The sequence below is a fragment of the Simochromis diagramma genome, unplaced genomic scaffold, assembly GCF_900408965.1.
Source record: "Simochromis diagramma unplaced genomic scaffold, fSimDia1.1 OVJJ01000483.1, whole genome shotgun sequence".
In the NCBI taxonomy this organism is placed as follows: Eukaryota; Metazoa; Chordata; class Actinopteri; order Cichliformes; family Cichlidae; genus Simochromis; species Simochromis diagramma.
Window position 1 is genome coordinate 3,541,586 of NW_024386835.1, and position 20,598 is coordinate 3,562,183.

At 38.3% G+C, this 20,598-nt stretch overlaps 1 protein-coding gene across 7 annotated transcripts; it reads left to right on the forward strand.

Annotated features, from left to right (window-relative positions):
- Nucleotides 1-24: 24 nt before the first annotated feature.
- On the forward strand, nucleotides 25-19,967 carry inavab (innate immunity activator b). Of its 7 annotated transcripts, none has more exons than XM_040029265.1 (11): nucleotides 26-322; nucleotides 6,467-6,567; nucleotides 8,857-8,939; nucleotides 13,117-13,250; nucleotides 15,185-15,307; nucleotides 15,395-15,626; nucleotides 15,715-15,768; nucleotides 16,016-16,316; nucleotides 16,987-17,142; nucleotides 17,309-18,008; nucleotides 18,311-19,967. In XM_040029265.1, the coding sequence occupies exons 3-11, from the start codon at nucleotides 8,885-8,887 to the stop codon at nucleotides 18,401-18,403; spliced, it is 1,848 nt and encodes a 615-aa protein (XP_039885199.1). In that variant the 5' UTR covers nucleotides 26-322; nucleotides 6,467-6,567; nucleotides 8,857-8,884; the 3' UTR covers nucleotides 18,404-19,967. The 7 variants fall into 7 exon arrangements, with proteins under 7 accessions (XP_039885195.1, XP_039885196.1, XP_039885199.1 ...); XM_040029268.1 differs by having other exon boundaries at nucleotides 8,862-8,939; XM_040029261.1 differs by lacking the exon at nucleotides 6,467-6,567 and having other exon boundaries at nucleotides 25-322; nucleotides 8,862-8,939.
- The last annotated feature ends 631 nt before the right edge of the window (nucleotides 19,968-20,598 follow it).

Below are 20,598 nucleotides of genomic sequence, written 5' to 3' on the forward strand. Positions count from 1 at the left end.
TGGCTCGTGTGCTAACTGTTTCCGACGGTACCTGAAGGCAGCTCGGCGTCCCTTTGCCTCAGTGAGCGCTCGGAGTATGCTTTCCAACAAAGTTAGCGGTTTGAGAACTCAGCTTCAGCTTAATGGTTGTTTTCCTGTTAATTCAAGCGGCTAGACTACACTGACGTAACGCTGGGACTCGATTCTGTTTTCTTCCACTCCTTTTTTTTCACTGTAGCTAAAGTAAACTTCCAGCTCAAATCTGGGAGGCTGCGAGCCAATGGAGCGCAGATTGTATGGATGTAGATGAGGCATGCTGCTAGCAGGCTAACTAGCTACGAAGGTAAGAGCAAGAAAGCTAAGAATTATTATCTTACTTTAACTAGTTTTGTGAAGCGTGTTGTTTATTTAGAACTGCTGAACCTAACTTAATGCTGGGTAACAGTGAGCCGAGGGTGAAAGTATTTTTGGGGAAGAGCTGACCACTGAAGCGAAGAAGTTCCTAAACTTTGAGAAACTCTAAAGATGAGGCCCAGCAAACTCAGTGCATCTGACTGAGCGAGTGGATGATACAGTCACACTCTCCTTTCTCAGTTAGATTTACTTTTATTTGTTTTTGTATTCAGTGTGTGTGTGTGTGTGTGTATAAACCAGTGATCCTGAAACACTAAGTATCACGGAGTCTGTTTATCTTCTTTTTTTAAAATGTGAATTAATTTTTTATGTGATACTTATTTTCTTTAAAAAGCTGTTTAAAAAATATTGGTGTGTCAATTGTTTGCAAACGAGAAGTCAAGCTTGAAGGTGAACCATAAACTGTCTACAGATCCCTGACTGTACACAGAAGTTGTCGGATTGCAACATCCTCTTTGACTGGAAGAGTAAACATGTCTGATCATAAAATGCAAGCTTAATGAAGTACTTTTGCAAGCTTTTTGAAATGTGCACACAGTTTACAGAATTGTTAATACTAGGCATACTCCCAAGTTTGATGCTATTATGCTCCGATCCATGCAAAGGTTATCTCCTGTGCAGTCGTCCAATTGGTTAGTTTCTCATTTCACTTGATTGAAATTTTACCGCAGTCACACATTCCTCAGCATTGACCCAAGGGCAAAAGACAGAAGTGGCTTAACCCCTACTACTTCACTGACCCTCCAGTGAAGCAGTAATTACAAACTCATGCTGTGCTGCCCAGCATTGTTTAAACCCACATAAAACCTTAAAGTTTCCTGATGTGTCAGTCACCCCTAGTTGAGTGTTAGAGAATGAGTGTAAAATTTACACTCATTCTCTAAATGTGTGAGGCCATAAAAAACGTGTTTGGTATTTGGTGTAAATATAATATAACACTGGGATTTAAGAGATAAAGAAAACTGAAACAGAATATACTGTCATGGTAAAACCACCTTTACCAGAAGAAACACCTTTAGTAGTGATAACTTGAAGTAACTTCAGGTTTCTGTATGACTCGCACCATTGAGGTTAGCAATGATCCATTTATATACAGCTCTCTTGTGATATCCCGCCACAGCGGTTCAATTGAGTTGAAGTCTGGACTTTGACTTTCACAAACACCTCCACAAACACCTCCACTAGACATCAGCTGTCAAGCACAGTGGCGGAGGGGTGATGATTTGGGCTTGTTTTGCCAAATAACTCAAAATAATCCAGGCGTCTAGCAGTCACCAAGTTGACCATGAACTCCTCTCTATACCAAAGTATTCTAGAGTAAATTATGAGCCCACCTGTCTGACAGCTGAAGCTTGGTGAGAATTGCAGCAACACAGCAGCAAATCTATGTCAGAATGTTTGAAAAAGAAAAGAATCAAGGTTTTGCAGTGGTCCAATCAAAGTCCAGACTTCAAACCAATTTAATTAATCTAGCAGGACCTGGAGTGAGGAGAGCTGTACATAAGTGTGTGGGGGGGACTCAATGAACGGAAGCCATGTTGTAAAGATTGCAAAGAAAAGTGGGCTAAAATTCCTCCGCAACGATGTGAGAGACTGATAGTCATAAAGAAACTAAAAGTAATTTCAGGTTACTGCTACTAAAGGTGCTTCTGCCAGCTACTGAATCGTGGGTTGAACTTCGTTTTTCCACACATTGCTTCTCAATTTTGATTTGGTTTTTGTTAAATAAATAATGACACTGTGTAATATGTCATTTGTTGCTGGTTGTTTTTACCTGCTAAGGGTATACGTTTTTCCCTCTTTAACCATAACTGTATACTCATCTTTTTAATTTTAGTTTTTAATGTGTTAGGCTTGTTCCCTCTCGGCCACAATTTTAATGCTTGGTTTGCATGTGATAAACAAATTGTTCAGTGATCAAATCAGGGACTTTTCTTCTGCCAAAGTGTGCATGTAGTGTTTTGTTTAGGGGTTTGTTTTTTTTTCTCACATGTACGTTAGTTTGTTGGAGTTTGAACCAACATGAAGCTTAAGTTGGCTGCAGGCAGTGAGAAGTGTGAAGGTTTGAAACAGGATTCTCTTCCTGTGCGTTTTATTTTTTTGATTTTCTTTTTTTTTTAGGGTTTGTGGTTTATTAGTGCAGCTTAAAAAGTGTTTCACTGGCACACATTTGACTTAAGTTTTAAAGTATTGAGGACTGGCACTTAAGAATTCTGCATTGGCAGCGGCGGTCTAGCCCATGCACTTATAAAAAGGACTCAAGAATATTTAAAGAATTTGTTTTGCCAGCTGCTATGTTTCCTTTACAAAGCCTGCTCTCTGTCTCTCTGGGACTTCTGGTTTATATAAACTACCCATGATGACATCCACCAACTGGCTACCATAACTCTGGATGCTGTGTGTTTGGTATCTTTGTGGGAAACAGTTTTACTAGTCATCACATCAAGCATGGTGGACTTAAACACACTGTTGGTGGACAGCTGCGATGTGACTAATGCGCTTCTGACTGTGAAATGTTACACTATAATTGCATCTTTGACTAGGTGTTAAAATGTGGCTAAACATTTCTCATTTACAGCTTTCTCTCAGTTCCTCTTAACTGTAGTTTCCCACATCAGTGCGGGGTATTATATGGGCTCAGACGGTCTTGGAAAACCTGTGAGAATCCTAGAATTTAACAGTAGCGTTTTACACGAGTACTTAAAAAAATATGAATTAATTTCTTATATATGATTTAATGCTGTTTTGTTGTTGTTTTGTTTTTGTATAATGTGCTGCTGTATTGTACTAACAGGCGCTGGTAATAGGTAGGGATGCTTCATCACTACTAATTTGATCATTATTCTCATGGCATTATTTACTCATTAACTATGGATGCATTCATTTAACTTTATAACTGACCTTTGATTTTCCTTGAGCCTTAAATATTGTGTATTTTCAGTTTTTAAGTGAGTTAATCTTAACTAAACATGCAATAGGGCAAAAGCCATTTCTATAAAGAAATGAGGTGCACACATATAAAGTAAAAGATGGGCGTACCCACTGTAGGTTTGACCAAAAAAAAAAATCTAAAGCCTCATATTAATAGATACTAAAATTAATATCCAATTAAGATCGCCATTTGCAGCTGTATTTGCAGCTGTACAATTTCACCTCACTGCTGCTGGATGACAGACACAGGAATTTCAGTGATCAGTAAAGCTTCTGTTTCAACAACAGTGAAGTATTAAACTGTTATTAGAAATGTTAACCTGGCCTGTGCACACTTTATCCATTTAACTGTTAGCAATTGCCCGATAGCCACATTATCATCACGTTGTCATTGGGAACCTGGAGGGTTGCTTGCTGTGCAGAGCAGCGAGGAAATCAAAGTAGAAATAAAGAGTGAAATCCAGAGCAGAACAGCAGAATCAGACCGGTTTCAGGCCTGAAGAGCGGAGCTGAGGATGTAAAAAGATGCAGACTGAGACAGAGCAATGTGAACGGTGGATGACAGGCTGCAGGCACATGTGGACAAGATAATTAACTTCGACTTTTTTTCCTTTACAATAATTTATTAAAATGTTTGTTATTTTGTTGTAGCCAGCTGTGAGGTCAGTTTTAAAATGCAGGCAGTGGCCGGTGGTTCAGTCTTTCACAGTGAGCATAACACAACTAACACCAGACTTTAAATGTTAGGTGTTGTGTTGTTTTCTGTACCTTTTTTTCTAAGTAGGTTCTAAAATATATTTAACTTCATGATCTTTAATGAAGTTTTCCCATTTAAAATGTAATCTTAAATACTAATTTTGTTAAATCCAACTTATAATTTGGATAATTAAACATTAAAAAATGAACACTTTCTAAATATCAGTTCATTCCTTCTGTTTTTGCTTAAGGGGAACAAAATCTTTGTCGTGGTATTGGAAATGCTGTTGAGTGTCGAGTGTTTTCCTGTGTATCGGTATCGAGTTTGTAATTCTAGTATTGTGAAAACTCTAACCCTGTATGACATCAACCAGTGGTTTCTGAAGCCCTGTTTTAAAGCCTCGAGATGATGATGTCACTATTTTGGTGTTTTGAAAGCCGATTCGATGAGAAACCACACACTTATTGGCTTCTCAGTAAGTAAATAGCCAGGGGGTTATTTATCCAAACTAAACTTCGTGCTTTATTCAGTATGACATGAAATTAGTGACTTAACCCATAAACTCATATGTTTACTGATGTTGGGGTGATGTTTTCCCATAGATGTCTATAGGAGTCAAGGTCACTGGTGGAAGTTAAAATGAATACATATTTAAGGGAATTCCATGTTGCCTTCACTTTGCAGACCTGGAAGCTATGCCCATGTTTAATACTGTTTATGAGTGGGCTTTGAAAAAGACAAAATCTCAGCTGACTGAAGTAGGTGGTAAGCACTGTTCCCAACTACAACCTTTATTTGCATTATTATTAGGTCAAACTAATGCATCTAATATAGCTTAATATAGTCATACAACTAATACATCTAGTGCTATAATAAACCATAAAAAAGGCTGTTGAACTCATATTTATTTAGCCTTAAAATAAATGGGATGGGCAAACTGTCAGAAAGACCTGTCTGATCAGTTGAGCCACATGAGAAACTAGATTTCCTGAAATTCCCATTTAGAAAACATTTGAAGTCTATTAGGCTGCATTACCTAATAGGCTTAAACCTTTTGATACTGCAGAAGAATTGTGTTTTAAAAATCATTTAGCTTTTGTTTTTGAAGGAGACACCAAATATCGTCTGTTTGTGTATGCAGTTTTCCACGTGAAAGGATAATTACCACTTATTTCTTAAACAGAAATCTATGCATTTTCCTGTTATTTCTGGTCATTTGATGTACAAAAATGTAGATTATACTTGATTAAATGAATCCTAAATGAGCAAAAGCATTTAAATGGGAGGAGGGTATTTTTCCTGGGTCTGAGGTGCTCAGAAATCTTCAGTGCAGAAAAACCCACCTAGTCAAAGGCAAACTTGAAAGTCTGACATGGCTTAGTATCTGTGAAATGTGTTGAGTAGTGCTCACAGTGTGAAGTCTTAAGTGTAGAAGTCACTGAACCAAAACCTTGCTGCTTTCTCGGTGCCATGTCATTTGAGATCTGATCCCCGAGTGTCTGGGAATTGCTGAACCTTTTTGCGGGTGTCTGAGCACCAACATTCCTGGAAAGCCAAACTGAATATTGAGATTCAGAATGAATGTGAACCATGCAAAGCAGGTGCTCTGTAAATCACGTGAACTATGCCAGTACCATTTGTTTCCCTCTTTTCAGTGCAGGAAGAAAGAGGTGGATGCAAAAAAGCCTCTGTATGGGTAGACCGGAAGTAGGTAGACAGGTGGGGGAAGTTTAAGGGGACACACGAAAATCTGTGCTAGTAAAGTTTTAAATTCATGATTGCGTGTTGTTTTTTTTCTCTGCTTTTAATCAACCAGGAGATGGCAGTAAACATGCACTGACTCTGGTGTTCTCATCTTTGGTCTGTACTACCTCAAACTCTCACAGTTATTAGGAATAGTTTATAATGATCATAGTGAGAAAATAGAAGCCCAACTCTGTGAGCGAGTCATTTAAATACAGTTATGAAGTCATAGAGTCATTTAAACCAGATATGAGCTCTGTCCCACAAACAAATTTCCAGCCCTTAAACAAATCACAGTGAACCAGGATCTTTGACTGCTGCAATCCGGCTGCTGATAAGGATAAACTTACTAATAAATAATGAGCTCATGATTAATCTCTTGAATGACTTTGGTGCTAATTAATCTTTTGGTCTATAAAATGTGAGAACAGAAATTTGCAATTTTTTGAGCATGAAAATAGTATGTTTTTGCTTTTTTGTTTTGGCTAATAACAAAAAAAGTCTACCATCTATTTTTTTTTTTTTTTAAACAATTTGTTTATCAATGAATTAAAGTGTTATTGTCAGGGGGCCAATCGATATTGCATTTGTCATGAGACGCACGTTTCAGTCAATGATGGCCCCACCCATCTGTAAGTGGACCGATAAGAGCATGAAGTGACTTGTAATTTCTCGGTGTGTTGGTCATTGTTGTTGACACAGTTTCAAGCTCACACAGGAGTCGAGTTATGTGATACCATCTCAAGTGTTCAGCCCTCGCTGTCCGAGGCCACACCTCTTCAGCAAGCAGCGCTTTCTTAGCGGTGAGTCTCTCACTCCTGCCCAGACTCTGTGCGGCTCAGGTTTTGTGTATCTCCGTTCAAGTTGGGAATTCTGTTGGACACTTTTCACTGGTTGGATTTTTGAGTTTTCCATGAAGTAAAGTAAGTTTGTTTGATTTTTGTTTTTTTGTCCTAATGACATTCTTCATAAAACCTACAAACGTCCATGTGCGTTAACTTGGATTAATGTAGAATATCTGTAATTGTACTATTAATGTGAATGCTTATACACAATGAAATTCTTTTACTGAAACTGTTTAGTTGTCCTCAAGGATGTAAAGTTGTTCAAAAAATATTACAAACAAGAAAAATATGTTTTACCGGCAGGTAAATCACACCAAACCAAATGCCTACCTGTAAAACTTGTCAAGTTTCAGTTCTCTTGCAACTGAGAATGCAACTTCATCCATGCGTGGAGGATAGATGAGTGCAGATTATTTCCTGGGGATTTTAACTTGACTTCAACTTGCCAAGTGGGAAACGGAAAACTCAAAAATGCTCCAAGGCATATAACTGGACTCCCCAGATTTTAATGTAAAGGATATGCTCTGGTGTATTGTTGGAAATGAAAATCAACCTTGAATAATCAAACCGTTGATTAAAATGTCTCAGAATAAAGCAGACTAATTGTTTCAGTAACTGAATTGTTTGTACTGACAATATTTGGGCTAGTAGAATTAGTGGTGGCTGTTAAGGCTTCATTGAAAGAACATTGATTGATCAGTCCAGTGGTTCTGAAAGGGGCGTCTTTGGCATACTTTGCTATAAATCTTAAAGTTTTGCTGCATCATTTAAGTCCATTTCCACAGATTTGGACCATTAATGTGTATAAAATGAGAATGCTGTGTTCGTTGCTCCCTCCTTGGTTATCTCTGGGCTAGAAACTGATAAGATTGTGACACATCGCTTTAGTCTCGTTCACTTCTCTCAGGGTTGTAACGAGCTGTTGCTGCTGCTGTGCAGCGTTGTTTATTAGCCAAACAGATAAATCAGTGTTAGGATTATGGAGATATCCTTGGCAAATCTTCTTCCCAGTAAGGGGTCTGTTTTGAGGCCCAATTAGAAGTGGGTTTATTTATCATTTTGACTTGCATGTACTTTAACAGTATGCAAGTGTAGTTAAAAACAAAAAACTGTTGTGTACTGTGTATGATTATGTTGGTCCAGACAGTCGCATGAAATTTGGTGGCACTCCTGACCTATGGATTTTAAAGATTGTGTCGGTGTATCTGCCAAAGATGTGTGGCTGCGTCTATTTATTTATTTATTTTAATTGCTTTGTTTGAGATGTCAGTGCTCAGTGATGATGAGGTGGCCTTTTACTGTTTTGCTGTAACTGTGCAAAAACACCTGGCAGTTATCTGTGATTCAGAGGTGTGGAGGTAACAGTCACAGGTTTGTGGATGTATGTCATGGTTATGTCATTTTTAGAATAGGATAAGATAATGGGATACTTTTATTTTTATTTATTTATTTTTGAAGATCTCTGCATGTTTCCTGGTGTTACCCAATAGATCGACTAACATTAAACTGGTTCTTGTATGACATAGCTGACTTTACCTTGGGTAGTTGTTCCTTTGCTTTCTAGTCTTAGCTGAAGTTAACCAAGCCTGTGTGCTGGAATGCAACCACAGTGGCATTCCTCTGTTCACTCAGTTAATTATTAAACTTCCCAGTTTTTATTTGCCACCAGATGGATTTATAACTCATGCATTGTGAGCCAGCTATGACACGGAGTGAGTTAGTGGCAATCATGACATCAGAGCTTAACAAACAGGCCGTCACAGGAAACACCCTAGACTTGATAACACGTATGTGTACTCATGCTACACAAACGTGTGCTGTGGAAGACTGTGACTACACCTGTCTAAGAGTTCAAAGAGGCAAGTCACACCTGAATCACTTAAGTAACAGGTCACAGATTACGTAATGGGCGGTCTTTGCAAAGCTTGTGTGTTAATGATGTTTTCCTTGGTTTTAGGTTTTTGTTTGTTTTTTTTAATTACGCTATTGGTTTTATTTGAAGCATAATGTCTAGTTATTTAGGATTATTCTCAGTTTTTTCTCCTTGCTGTTGGATTATCTTAGGTCGCAGGCTTTGTGAATAAACTCCCAAATTCTGTATCAAATTTGCCAACACTTGCTTTGTCCAATTCAGGGCTATGACACTAAAAAGAAAAAAAGAGGTTGTCACTTTAAATTAAATGAAAATGAAATTCTTACTTAACAGAAGGACATGGTATGTGACATTATCTTTTGCCTCCACTGAAGAACAGGAACAGGAAGACCATCTACTGACATGGAGGGGAACGGGGAGATCAGCGACACTGACAGCGGCATCATTCTTCATTCAGGTAAAAACAAACAAAAAATCAGTGTTTCAGCATTTATTTATTTATTTATTTATTTATTTATTTTTAAATGTCATAGCACGCTTAGTAAAAAAAACTATGCACTCTAATCATTGCACACTGCAATATGATCATTACATTTGATATAGAGGTGAGATTTCAAACTGTTCCCCTGAGTCTGTGTCAGTGTAGAACAGCTACAGGCAGGAGGAACAAACTGGGCAACTTTAACAACTTCAAATGCTTTCATTAATGTGAAAGTAGGAAGTAGAGTTAAGTGCTAGACAGAGATGACAGTTGTAACTCAGCATGAAAAGCCATGTGAAAGTTCACAATTTTAATGCTTTCACCTTTTTTTTGTTTCCTCGCATTTCAAAACATTTATACTAACATGCAAAGAAACTAATTTCAGTAATGACTCTTTGTTGTTCTGTCTTTTAGTTTTTCACTTGTTTTTTTTGTTTTTTGTTTTTTTTTTACTTGAAGATGTCAAACTGTGTCCATTCTTTGAAATATTGTGGTTTAGTAACAATGCAAATACTTAAAAATATACAAAACTGTCAGTCAATTACAATCCACACAGCTTTATTTCAACAGGCTGAAGACTGAAAAGTCATCGGCCTCACTAACTGACTAACTAGTCAGGTCGTACTCCTACATGTGTGTGACTACACTGAGCACTGATGTTCCCCTCATGTCCAGTTTGCTGGGCGAGGACCTGTAACACAAGAGTGCTTTGTTTGCAATTTATACGGCAGTAAACTACTTTTTTTTGTGGGGGGGGGGTGTTGAGAAATGCAAAAAGAATCATCTGATTTCAAAGGTAATGGACCTTTGCAGTAAGATGGAGTAAACTTTGCTAAATATAAAGTTTGACATACAAGGTCAGGATCTATGTCCATGCAAACTCCATGAATCCCCTCTTTTTAACGGTGTGTTTCGATCATTACCAGTGAACGGATGCAGTATTAAAGCACTTCGGAAGATTCTTTTGATACACCCTGTATTGCAGACAGTTAAAATAAGATCAACACTGTAACTACTGGAAAGTACGGTTGTTCTTGATTGCATCATTGCAATGATTATCATCTACATCTTTTGCTTGGTTTTTCCCATGCAGTGTGTCAATTATCAAAATGGTAATAGACTATTTCGATTTGAAACAGGCATTGAAACCCACATCTGACCTGTAAAGCATAAAGTCATTTTTACCAGTAAAGCCTTGCTTTTGCCGTAAACGAGTGCTGAAACTGAGCAAACACATCACACATCAAACCAGATAAATTTATCACAGCACATGCTTTCAAGTCACTCTTAGTAAAACCTAAAGTATATTATATTTTTAAGCAACAGTGTCGATGATTTCTTGAGATCACTGCTGACTTAGCAAAACAGTATCCTTTTAGAAAATAACAGAATTCACCCAAACATGGAGTTATACCCTGGTAGCAGAAAAATCAGTTATGTTCTCGATAAAATAATCTCCACTAACTTTTCACTTTTAAGAAGTTATTCCTTCCCATTCAAGGTCAGGTAGATGTTATCTACCAAGTTAAACAAACAACAGGATGAAATCAGTGCAGCAGAGGCCATAGTTTTCATTCTTCACATTCATGGAAACCTTTTGCTGCCTACAACCTACACAATGCAACCGCTGCTGACACTTGGGTCAGAAATTTGGACGGTATGCTTGTAGTAGCCATTGTATTCAGAGATGTAAACAGAGATGAGGAATAGCTAAAAGAGGTTATGTCTGCCTAACTCTATAACCACTTTTTTTGTTTTATTTACACATGAAAGCATCTTATTTCAGTTGTTACAGTTCCATAACTTTAGGGTCAATTAAAACAACTTTGTGAGTTTTGAAATATGAGTAATGCCTCTTAGGAGGACATAATGAGATGTAAAAACATTTTCACTTGTCAAGATCTAATAATATCCTGTAACAGTGAGTAAATAGACATTTTTGTTATTGAACAACTTTAATAAATAACCAGCTACAGCTTTCATGAATTTGGTGCAGTAGGAATGAAGTCCAACAATGCAGCGCACATACTGATCATAGCAGAGCAGGGCGAGTTGCTCGTTGGTCACAAATGCAGGGTGGAAGAGGTTAAACAATTTGCCTGCCCAAAGGCGCAACTGGGCATTTTAAGTTCAGCCCTTGTAAACATGCTGGTCTTTGTATTCTGTCATTTTTTGGGGGGAGGATTGCCACAGCTTACTTCAGGGTGTCAGTAAAGTTGCCTCTCCACTTTGGTTATCTTCCTCACAGTATCAGATAATTAACGGCAAACATTAGCTGTTTTGTTTTTGCACACACATTAGTTTCTGCTGATTTGCTTTGGCCCCTCTGAAATTCCTCACGCCCTAATTGAGCTGCATGATCTTTGTTCTATACAATGAAAAAATGTCACACCAGAAAGAATAGGGTGATTATGACTGTGAGGAAGAGGAATTTCTCAGCCTATTGTAGTGCTGTCACTCTTTTTTTTTTTTCTTTTTTTTTTTCTTTCTCCTGTCGCGCCTCATATGTTTGTCAGTACCTGCAGGGATTCTGTTAATAATCTCTGAAGGTATGTGGTGCTTAATGGATGATGCCTGAAACCACTCCCATAAGCCGGAGACCTAATGGCATTAGTCACCAAGGCTACAGACAGCACCAGTCGAACGCTCGCGTTGTTTATAGTTACAGAGAAGCTGACGGTTATTTTGCTTCAGTGTTACTAATTAAAACAGCAGATAAAACAAAGGATTCGTTCTTCTGTCCACTGTTATTGTTTCTTTTAGTTTCAGTGGCCTCCATTGTTAATCTGCTTCAATGATATGACTGAATAGATTTTTTTTTTCTCCAGCTGCGCTTTACAGACATAAAAGTATACATCATAAACAACCCTTTTATATACACACCAGGAAAAAAAACTAGATTTAAACGGCACAGTACAGATAAAATATGTGAGTACAATTGAATTTGTATCTCCATAGTAGTCTGACTTCTCTGTAAGTATGACATTGAATGATTTTTAGTGTCTTTAATCAGTTTCTTGTTTTTGTGGTGAATTTCTTTTAAGATCCAGGCATTTTTGTGCACACAGAGTTGTCACTTTAGCGCAACACATTTCAGAAGCAAAATGAGGATGGTGTTGAAACCACACATCTGCAACACAATGTCAACAGAAACTGAGCATGTTAAGCTTCACAAAGGCGGGAGTTGTTGCAGGACTCTTCTTTGGAATCGAATCAAATTTGTCTTGGTTCAGCCAATGAACCAGCAACGTGTATGTGCTTTGGTATCTTTAAGAAGAGCTGACTGTTTTTTGTATTTACCTTTATGAGTGATGTCAAATACCAGGTGAAAATAATTAAATATTGTGTGTTTTAGAGGATTCACTGCTTTTCATCTATTTTCCTTTAGTTTATTTGGACAGGTTTATTTGAGTTCTTTAGCCATCCATCCATCCATCCATCCATCCATTTTCTGCTGTTATTCCGTTTTGGGGTCACAGGGCCACCACATTTCATGAAAGTAAATTCAAGATGTTTTAAAAGTTGGAGGCTGACTCATCAGGCTGTGAATCTTATGGCTATCCCTGTTTGACCTCCATTGGAGTTGGACAGTAGCATGCTTAGATGTTTCTTTAGCTCTGAAGTTTACTATTCCTCTCCCTGCATATGTGTGTAATTATTGTACATGTTGTGTAACCGCTGTTAAGATTTCAAATCTCATTTTTCTCGGGTGTTCTTGGTAGTGTTTCTGTCATCTTGCTGATACACAATGACAATCATCACTGAGTTTCTGCTTAAGTTACAGTTGTCACAGGTGCTTTTAATTACTTTTTTTTTTCTTTTGGATTTAAGTGTCATTGAAGATTTTTGCTTTTGCTTTACCTTGTAAAGTCTTAACCATCAAGTAACTGACAGAAAATTATTTTTCTTTGAGAGTGAAGTGTTTATTGAACCTTTTAACACATTTTTCTAAAAAAAAAAAAAACAGAAATTAAATATATCTCAGATTTTTCTGGGGGGAAAAAATCACATCGATGATGCTGAGGTCCCAAAAACACATGCATCAAATATAATATATTTTGTATTTATTATGTATTTATTATGTATTTAAATAAAGAAATACATGAATGTCACATCATCTCAGATTTGTTCATATGCTCCTTTGCTATTGCAGGGTCTGACAGCCCAACAACCCACACAAAGGATGTGACCACACACACACGGGCCATAAAGATCAAACACCAGGAGCTCCAAGAGAAGTTAGAGATGTGCATACATGAGCTGAGGAAACTGTGCATCCGAGAAGCTGTAAGTAACACTTACTCCACTGGTCATCCACAGATCAACCGTTTAAAACCTGGCGAGGCTGCATATCACAATGAAACATGTCACAGAACAAATGAGTCACATCTAATTCATCTCTTCATTAAAGTCTTAATGGTTTAAGTAGATCTACACAAAGTAAAGACAATTGTTAGGAAATTAAGCAAGCTGTCACAAGTACAGCTTTTGCTCACACTGGAAGCACACTGCAGATGATTCACCCTCCGTTTATGAAGGATTAAAGTGGTGGGGCAGTTTTCTTGTTATGTTTTCGTGTTAAGTGACCTGCAGGAGGGACATTTCGTGTTTGTTTAATGACAATATTGGTAGCACAAGTGGATGCACAAATATGTATGAATGCAAAGTGACTGAGGATGGGACGCTAATGCGAAATCACAGGACAGTCATAGGTTGCAATTTTTACATGCTCCATTTCCAAATCAACCCTTCCATCCTTTTTAATCACTTATCTAATACATGGTTGCAGATGAGCTGGAACTGATCAATGATCACCTCTGGTTTTAAAACCAGAGCGACGGGCAGTTAGGAGACCCTGGTTAGAGGATCACAGCTAGTTTTTGTTAGCAGCTTAGCTGCTGCATTTTGCACCAGTTGGAAATAATCTATGAAGGACTGAGAGATGCAAAATTGAAAAGTGAATTGCAATAATCAAGGCAGGAGAATATTAAAGTGTGAACTAAAAGTTCCAGGTGATTGAATGACAGTAAAGGTTTTATTTTTATTTATTTATTTATTTTGTTTATTTGTGATGTGAAGTAAACAAGATCTGGTACACTCTGGTCAGGTCTCCGGTCCATCACAGAGAATTTTCAAATCACAGGAAAAGATATGAAATTTTAGCCGATTTCAAAAGTGAGTCATTCAAAATAGTTCAGTGCCGCAGTGAGACTGAGACGTCATCTCAGCTATTCTCTCTTTTCCTTTTAGGCCATTTAAAAGGAATAAGGCCAACACCAATTCTAACTAATGCATTTTCAAGGTTATCTCCGTTATCCATCGTACCTGTTCTGTTATCCCATTTCCTTTCAGATAGACCGTGGAGAGAAATCAGTCCATGTAATGTGGCTGTAGTGTATGAATGCATTATAGCTGTTAAAGACTTTTAAGCAGTTTCAGCCTCAGTTTGGATCCAGCATGAGACTTTTTTTCACGTCGTTATTTTTCATGTTAAGTCTTTTCTCTTTTCTATGAAATGAAATCTAGAAATTTCCCAACTGGACACACAGATTCAGGCATGTTCATGACGTGCATGGGTGCTCCGGGGTAAAATCCCAGGCCAGATCATTCTTTCCTGCTGACACTTGGGCAAGGCAGTCCTGTTGGGACATGCTCTAGGTGAACTAATGAGAGTCATGATACCTCTCCCAGAACTCGGTGACAAAAGAATAAGTAAGCTTATTGGCTACACGTGAGATTTTGTCTGTCTGTAAAGGCGGTTGACTTTGAGTAACTCAAAGTACGAGCCTCTTTTGTCTGATCTTTAATGAAATCGGAAACAGTGCTTTGCTTTTCTCTGGGTTCAGTGAAGACACGGGTACTTAATACAGTGGGAAAGTGAAACCCAAAGAATGTGTTGTGAAAGAAAATCTCTGCAAATGCAAAATTGTGCAACCACGTCTCTGCACCTATAAGTCTGAACATGTAAAGAGATAAGAGGTAGATACTTGTACACCATTTCAGAACTACAACATGGAGATGGTTGAGTAAACTGAATGGGGAGAAAAAAAACTGCCAGGAACAAAACTGAAGAGATTTATCGGTGTTGATTTTTAAAAGAAGCCTTGTTTTGATTGACCATTTAACCAAGCTTCTGTGTATCCTTATAAAAATAAACTTTCATTCATGCTGAGATGTTGCTTTAGGGACATTTGGATTTTAATTAGTTACATATTGTTTAGGAGCTGACGGGCCGGCTGTCAGAAGATTATCCTCTGCAGCCAGGAGAGAAGGCCCCGCAGGTTCACCGCCGCGTTGGAGCTGCGTTTAAACTTGACGAACTCAAAATCCCTCGAGGAGCAGAGGTATAAGCCAAATTTGGAGACTGCACAATGGAATAGTGTCCTCTTGTTGTTGTCTGTCTCTCTGCTAAACTGCCGTAACCTTTGCAGGATTCAAAATTGAGTTCAGTCGATGCTTCTCTAGCGCTTCAGATGAAGATATATGAAGCTGCACGGAAGCTCTGTGGAGAGGAAAACTTGAGCAAGTCTGTGAGGAAGAGCCGCCTGCAGCAGTGCAAAAGAGAGGAGAAGAAACTCAAGCATCTACAAGAGACGGCCTTCAGCCTTCGACTGGAGCATGGCCGATCATCACCACTCCCTGCCCTCAGTGTTACGCAACAAGGTAAGGTGACAATTCAAATCATAACGGCTCTTCATAGAAATGTTTAATTTTAATACTGAGTGTCTTTCGGTTTGTTTGTTTTTTTTAGATCTTGGCACATCTGATGACAGCTCTCTATCTGATTCTGTTGTGCAAGATGAAGGTAAGGTTTTTGCTTATTTCTTTGAAAGCACTTTTTTCCTTCTTTCATTTTCTTTGGTTTAAAACCCTCACAGAGTTTATTAGATGACTAGTTAAATACAGAAACTTCAAGAGAATTCAAATGTTTCCTAAATAGTGTCATTCACAAAGGTAGAGAGTCTGTGGTGACAATAAATGTTATCCATGCAAAATTCTTTACCATGCACATCATTTGTGGGGGGGGGGGGGGTTGTTCTGTTTTTTCCTAGAAGTCACAAGTCAGTCTTCACAGCCTTCTTCAGGACTCCCTTATCCAGCAGAGACAGATCCTCCCCAGCTGCTCCCTCTGTCCACGCAGTCTTGCGTGGATGGCGCCTACATTTCTCCATGTGTGACTCCGCAGTCCCTGCAGCTGAACCTGAGTCACTCTCCCCATCCAAGCGTTGACTTGAGCTTTACCTCGAGGCCAGCATATGACCTTCCTCCCATCGAGCACTCCCCATGGGCCGAGTCAAGTCTTGACCAGCCCTACCAGAAGAGCAAGAAGTCGCACTCGTCCGTCAAGATGAGGTAACCCAGGCTATCCATTATAACTCCTTTCCTGTTTATCAAGTTGTGAGGATTGGAATTGGAAACACAAATTATGATTTGTGATGTTATGTAAACGAACGTTGGATTCTTTGGAAGGAATCCAGTTGGATTTTTTCCAAAGAACCCGACGACCAAATGAGATTTAAAAAAAAAAAAAAAAAAAAAAAATCCTTTCACTTCTAAAATCTAAAAGGAAACTGTTAATTAACACTTTAACAGTGTAAGAAATTCCTTTACTTCAAAACAGGTCATCTTCATCTACTTTAGAGAAGCCATTTTTAAAAAGTAACCTTTTTTTCACTACAACCATTAATGCTCTGAATTAAATAGAACATGTCAATACTGCCATTTGTTTTTGGAGCAGTCAGTGTGCAGAGCCAACTGTAACTCTTTACATAATTATATATAGAAACTCCTGCCCCTGATAATGTGTATTCTTCTATTTGTTTTCATTTCTAAAAGGAACAATTGCTGTTTGCCACAGTATTAAATCACTCAATGTTTGACATGTCAAAATGCATTTATCAAAGTGTGTGTGTGCGTGTATATGTCCACACTGTCCACCCTTCATGTAGTACCCACATTAAACATTCATAAGATATATTGTTATATTACGGTAATTAATTACTCTCCTATGTTGTGTGTTCAGCAGCCCAGCCAAACCTGAGTCTTTGCCACCCTTGGAAGCTTGTTTAGCACAGTTGGCTCTGCCTGTTCAACTTTCCCATCTAAAGCTGAGTCGCACCCAGTCAAACAGTACACCCTCCACCCCAGAGATGCGAGTGCACAGACAGCTCTCCCTCAGGTAGCTATACCTCACACACATCTGCATGTTGAAATTGCACCCTGTGTGGTGCTCCTTTACAGAATGGATTATTTAAGAATATAGTTAAAGTTATTTAAGCCTCATGCAGTTTCTTTGCAAAGTAGCTTTGTTATTGTGTTTGTTATAATTATTGTGGTTTGCACAGGCTGTCCTCTCCTGACTCTGCATTTGAAAAGGAGCGCGGTCGCCCCCGAGGCCCGAGGAGGCGGCTGACCGAATACTCAATAACTTTACCAGAGACTCCATCTCCTACACTGAACTACAGAAGCCATGCTAGCTCTGAGGACAGCAACTCTGAAAACTCGTTTCCTTCTTACAATAGCTCCCCGTGTCGGGAATTGACCGGTGAGTTGCCCAAACAATTTCCATCTGCATTCCTGCTCCCCAGCCCAGTTGGCAGCTATGGACCTCAAGCTTTCCCGCATGCTGGTTTTTACCGTAATCCCCGGCAGCAGCCCAGTCCTGGTATTCCAAAAGCCTATTACAATGAAGAACTGATCTACAATGAGATGGATATGCCACGGAGCTATTTCCCCCAGCAAGCTCCTTGTTCCTCGAATAGATATGATTATAGGTATAAAGACACTGCAGTACCTCACCAGAGAGTACAGAGGCCTTTTGCTCCTGATATTAGAATCACCCCGCCAGCAAATTGGGACCATCCACACTGCCACGCTAATGGTCTCCCACGACAAGCAGTGAACGAACAGCTAAAGTCGTGGCACAGACGCAGTCAGCAAAGAGCACCCAGGTCTCGTTCCCTTGACAGACAGGGAGCAGTGCGGATGAAAAACGTGTTTGTCGGAGAGTCGCCCTGCTACCAAACTCAGCAGTACCATGAGCAGGTAAATGAGCTAAGCTTATTCTTGTTTTCAAAGCATTTCATTCTGCTTTCTTTAATAGAGTCATAAGTAGGTGAGAAATTGAACAATACATAAATGCTGATATGATACAGACAAAATGTTTGCATTGTGATGATCTGACACAGTAACACTGTTCACCTGTCTCAGTTTTTAAATGCTGGCAGGTGTTTGAAGTGAAAGTGAACAATTACTTTGTGTTGCTGCGACAGGGAGAATACGTTGCTTTTCACTGCTGTACGTACGTCTCCACATGTTCATCTTTTCTTTCTGTTGATCATTTCCAGGTTATTCAGAGAGGAACTCTCCACAGAGCTGCAGAGGGTGCTCAAGGCCGCTGGTTTGGAGAGGACGCCTCTCACTTTTACAGCCAAGTATAAAGAGAAGAAACTTGGATGCCAAACTTAACTCTGTTAATGTAACGGCAGCATATTTTCCCATTATACCAAAGTGAGATAGAAAATTGATATAGAGGAATTTTTTATTTCTAAAAGGACTTCCCATGAAAGTTTTTGTTATCCTGGAGTAAAAAATTGGAGCGTCTTACAAAACAATGTTACATGGCACAGCACTAACTATAGTTTCCAGGTTACCATAAATCAGACATCCTCAGAAATGTGAGTGCAGTGTTTGTTTGATTTTCTTTGTTTTTTGGCCATTTTAATATTTATAGGTTAAGCATTGATCTGAATGCCAGTGAATTACTATTAATGAAGCAGCCAGCTAAATTTAGGTCAATCCATTGATTAAACCTTGCAGGTTTCTTATCATTCCTTCACATCTGAAGCAATCAAACAAAATGAAAAATGGAGGAAGAGATGACATGAGATCCTAAAAAGAATCAGCTACCAAAATGTGCGTAGTGTAGTCAGATGTAAAGTTGTATTAGAAATGAATCTGGGATGAATTGATAATGCCAGATTGATATTGAACTACCTTAGGTACTTTAGATCCACACTAACATGTTTTTGTTTTAAAACACAATGGATGTGCGTCCTGCATCTATAACATGCAGAATTAAACAGGGTTAAAAAAAATAATGCTTTATGGTGCCTTAAATGCAGTAATGTGGACATGATGTATAAATGTATTTAAAACAAGAAAATACACGTGTTAGCACGGCCTTAATGTAACATAGATGTGGTTATCTCTAGCTTAAAACAAACCAAATAATTAATCATTTTGAGAAATGTACCCCCAGACAGAGAAACTAAGTTTCTGCTGTTTGCTAGTTGGAAAACTAATATACTCATTTTCACTCTACCTGTATGAAGGAAAGGAGTCTACTGTCAAAATAATGTAAATTAGCAACACAGAAACATTTGACTTGAACTAACAGACTTAATCAGCTAGTTGAAACTAGACACTAACTCATCCATGTGGGATGGTGGCAAATTGAGCAGAGGCTTGAGGCTTGGCAGCTATTAGTGTGCCAAATTGTAATGTTTTGAACTTCATCCGTGCCTTTACCTGCGTCTGAGAGAGCAGCTCACTAACCTTTCTGTTAGCAGCAGTAATAGTTTGACACTGAGGTAGACACAAACACTCCAAGCCCACCACTGTCAACCAAACAAACTTCAAATAATAGATATTTGAGAATCCGAGTCATGTAGAGCGAATTCAGCTACAGATACACACTGACTGGTCTCTCACAGTAATCTATTTATCTTAATTTATTGTGATTTGCACCACTGGACCTGTGAAAAGTCAGACTTGAAATTAAATAAAATATGGACCAGAGTTTGCAAAACAAATCAGGTGTCTAGTTTACAAAAAGAAAAACAGACCACAATCATGTTACCCTTTGTGTCTCTTTTTTTACTGTCTTTTTTATTTATCATTTACAGTAGTTCAAGTGGAGTTATTGTATTATGTTGCTGTTTTAAAAAGAAATCTGTGAAAGTGTTTTCCCTGTGGAGATAAATAAAGATTATTGTTTGAGTATTGTTGAGCTTAATTAGCTTATATTGTGTGTTGTGACGGGATCTTTGTAATACAAATACTTCCTGAAGACATTCTGACATGTCAAGGTAGAAAAAAATTGATGTAAATGTACGCAAGTATGGCCATATCGTTGCTTGAATTATTAATTTTCAAGATGCTGGCTCACTATCACACTGTCTGGTCGTCCTCGGACACAACCGATCATGTGACTTGGACTATCACTGCCTTTTGTGCCATTTACCTTTGAAAGAGCAAGGATGGCATACGATCATACAAAATATGACTGAGAAATAAGAAGAGGAGCTAACAAAATATTAATTATGAAGTTAAGTGTTTTGGGGATGGTTTTACATTTAGAGTAAATGTGCTGATGCTAGAATTTTTATATAAACTTCACGAATACAGAAAACGGTGTGAGATGAAGTAACACACTACTTAGTCATTTATGATTAAAGACATCCTCATTAATGTGAGTGGAATGTTTTTGTTTTTCTGTTTTTTGGCCACTTTAATATTTACAGGTTAAGCATTGATCTGAATACCAGTTACTATTAATTACTATTAACGTTGAAGGGAGAAACCCAATTTGATAAACTGTAAATAGAAAATTTTGCATTAATATTTGAGACAT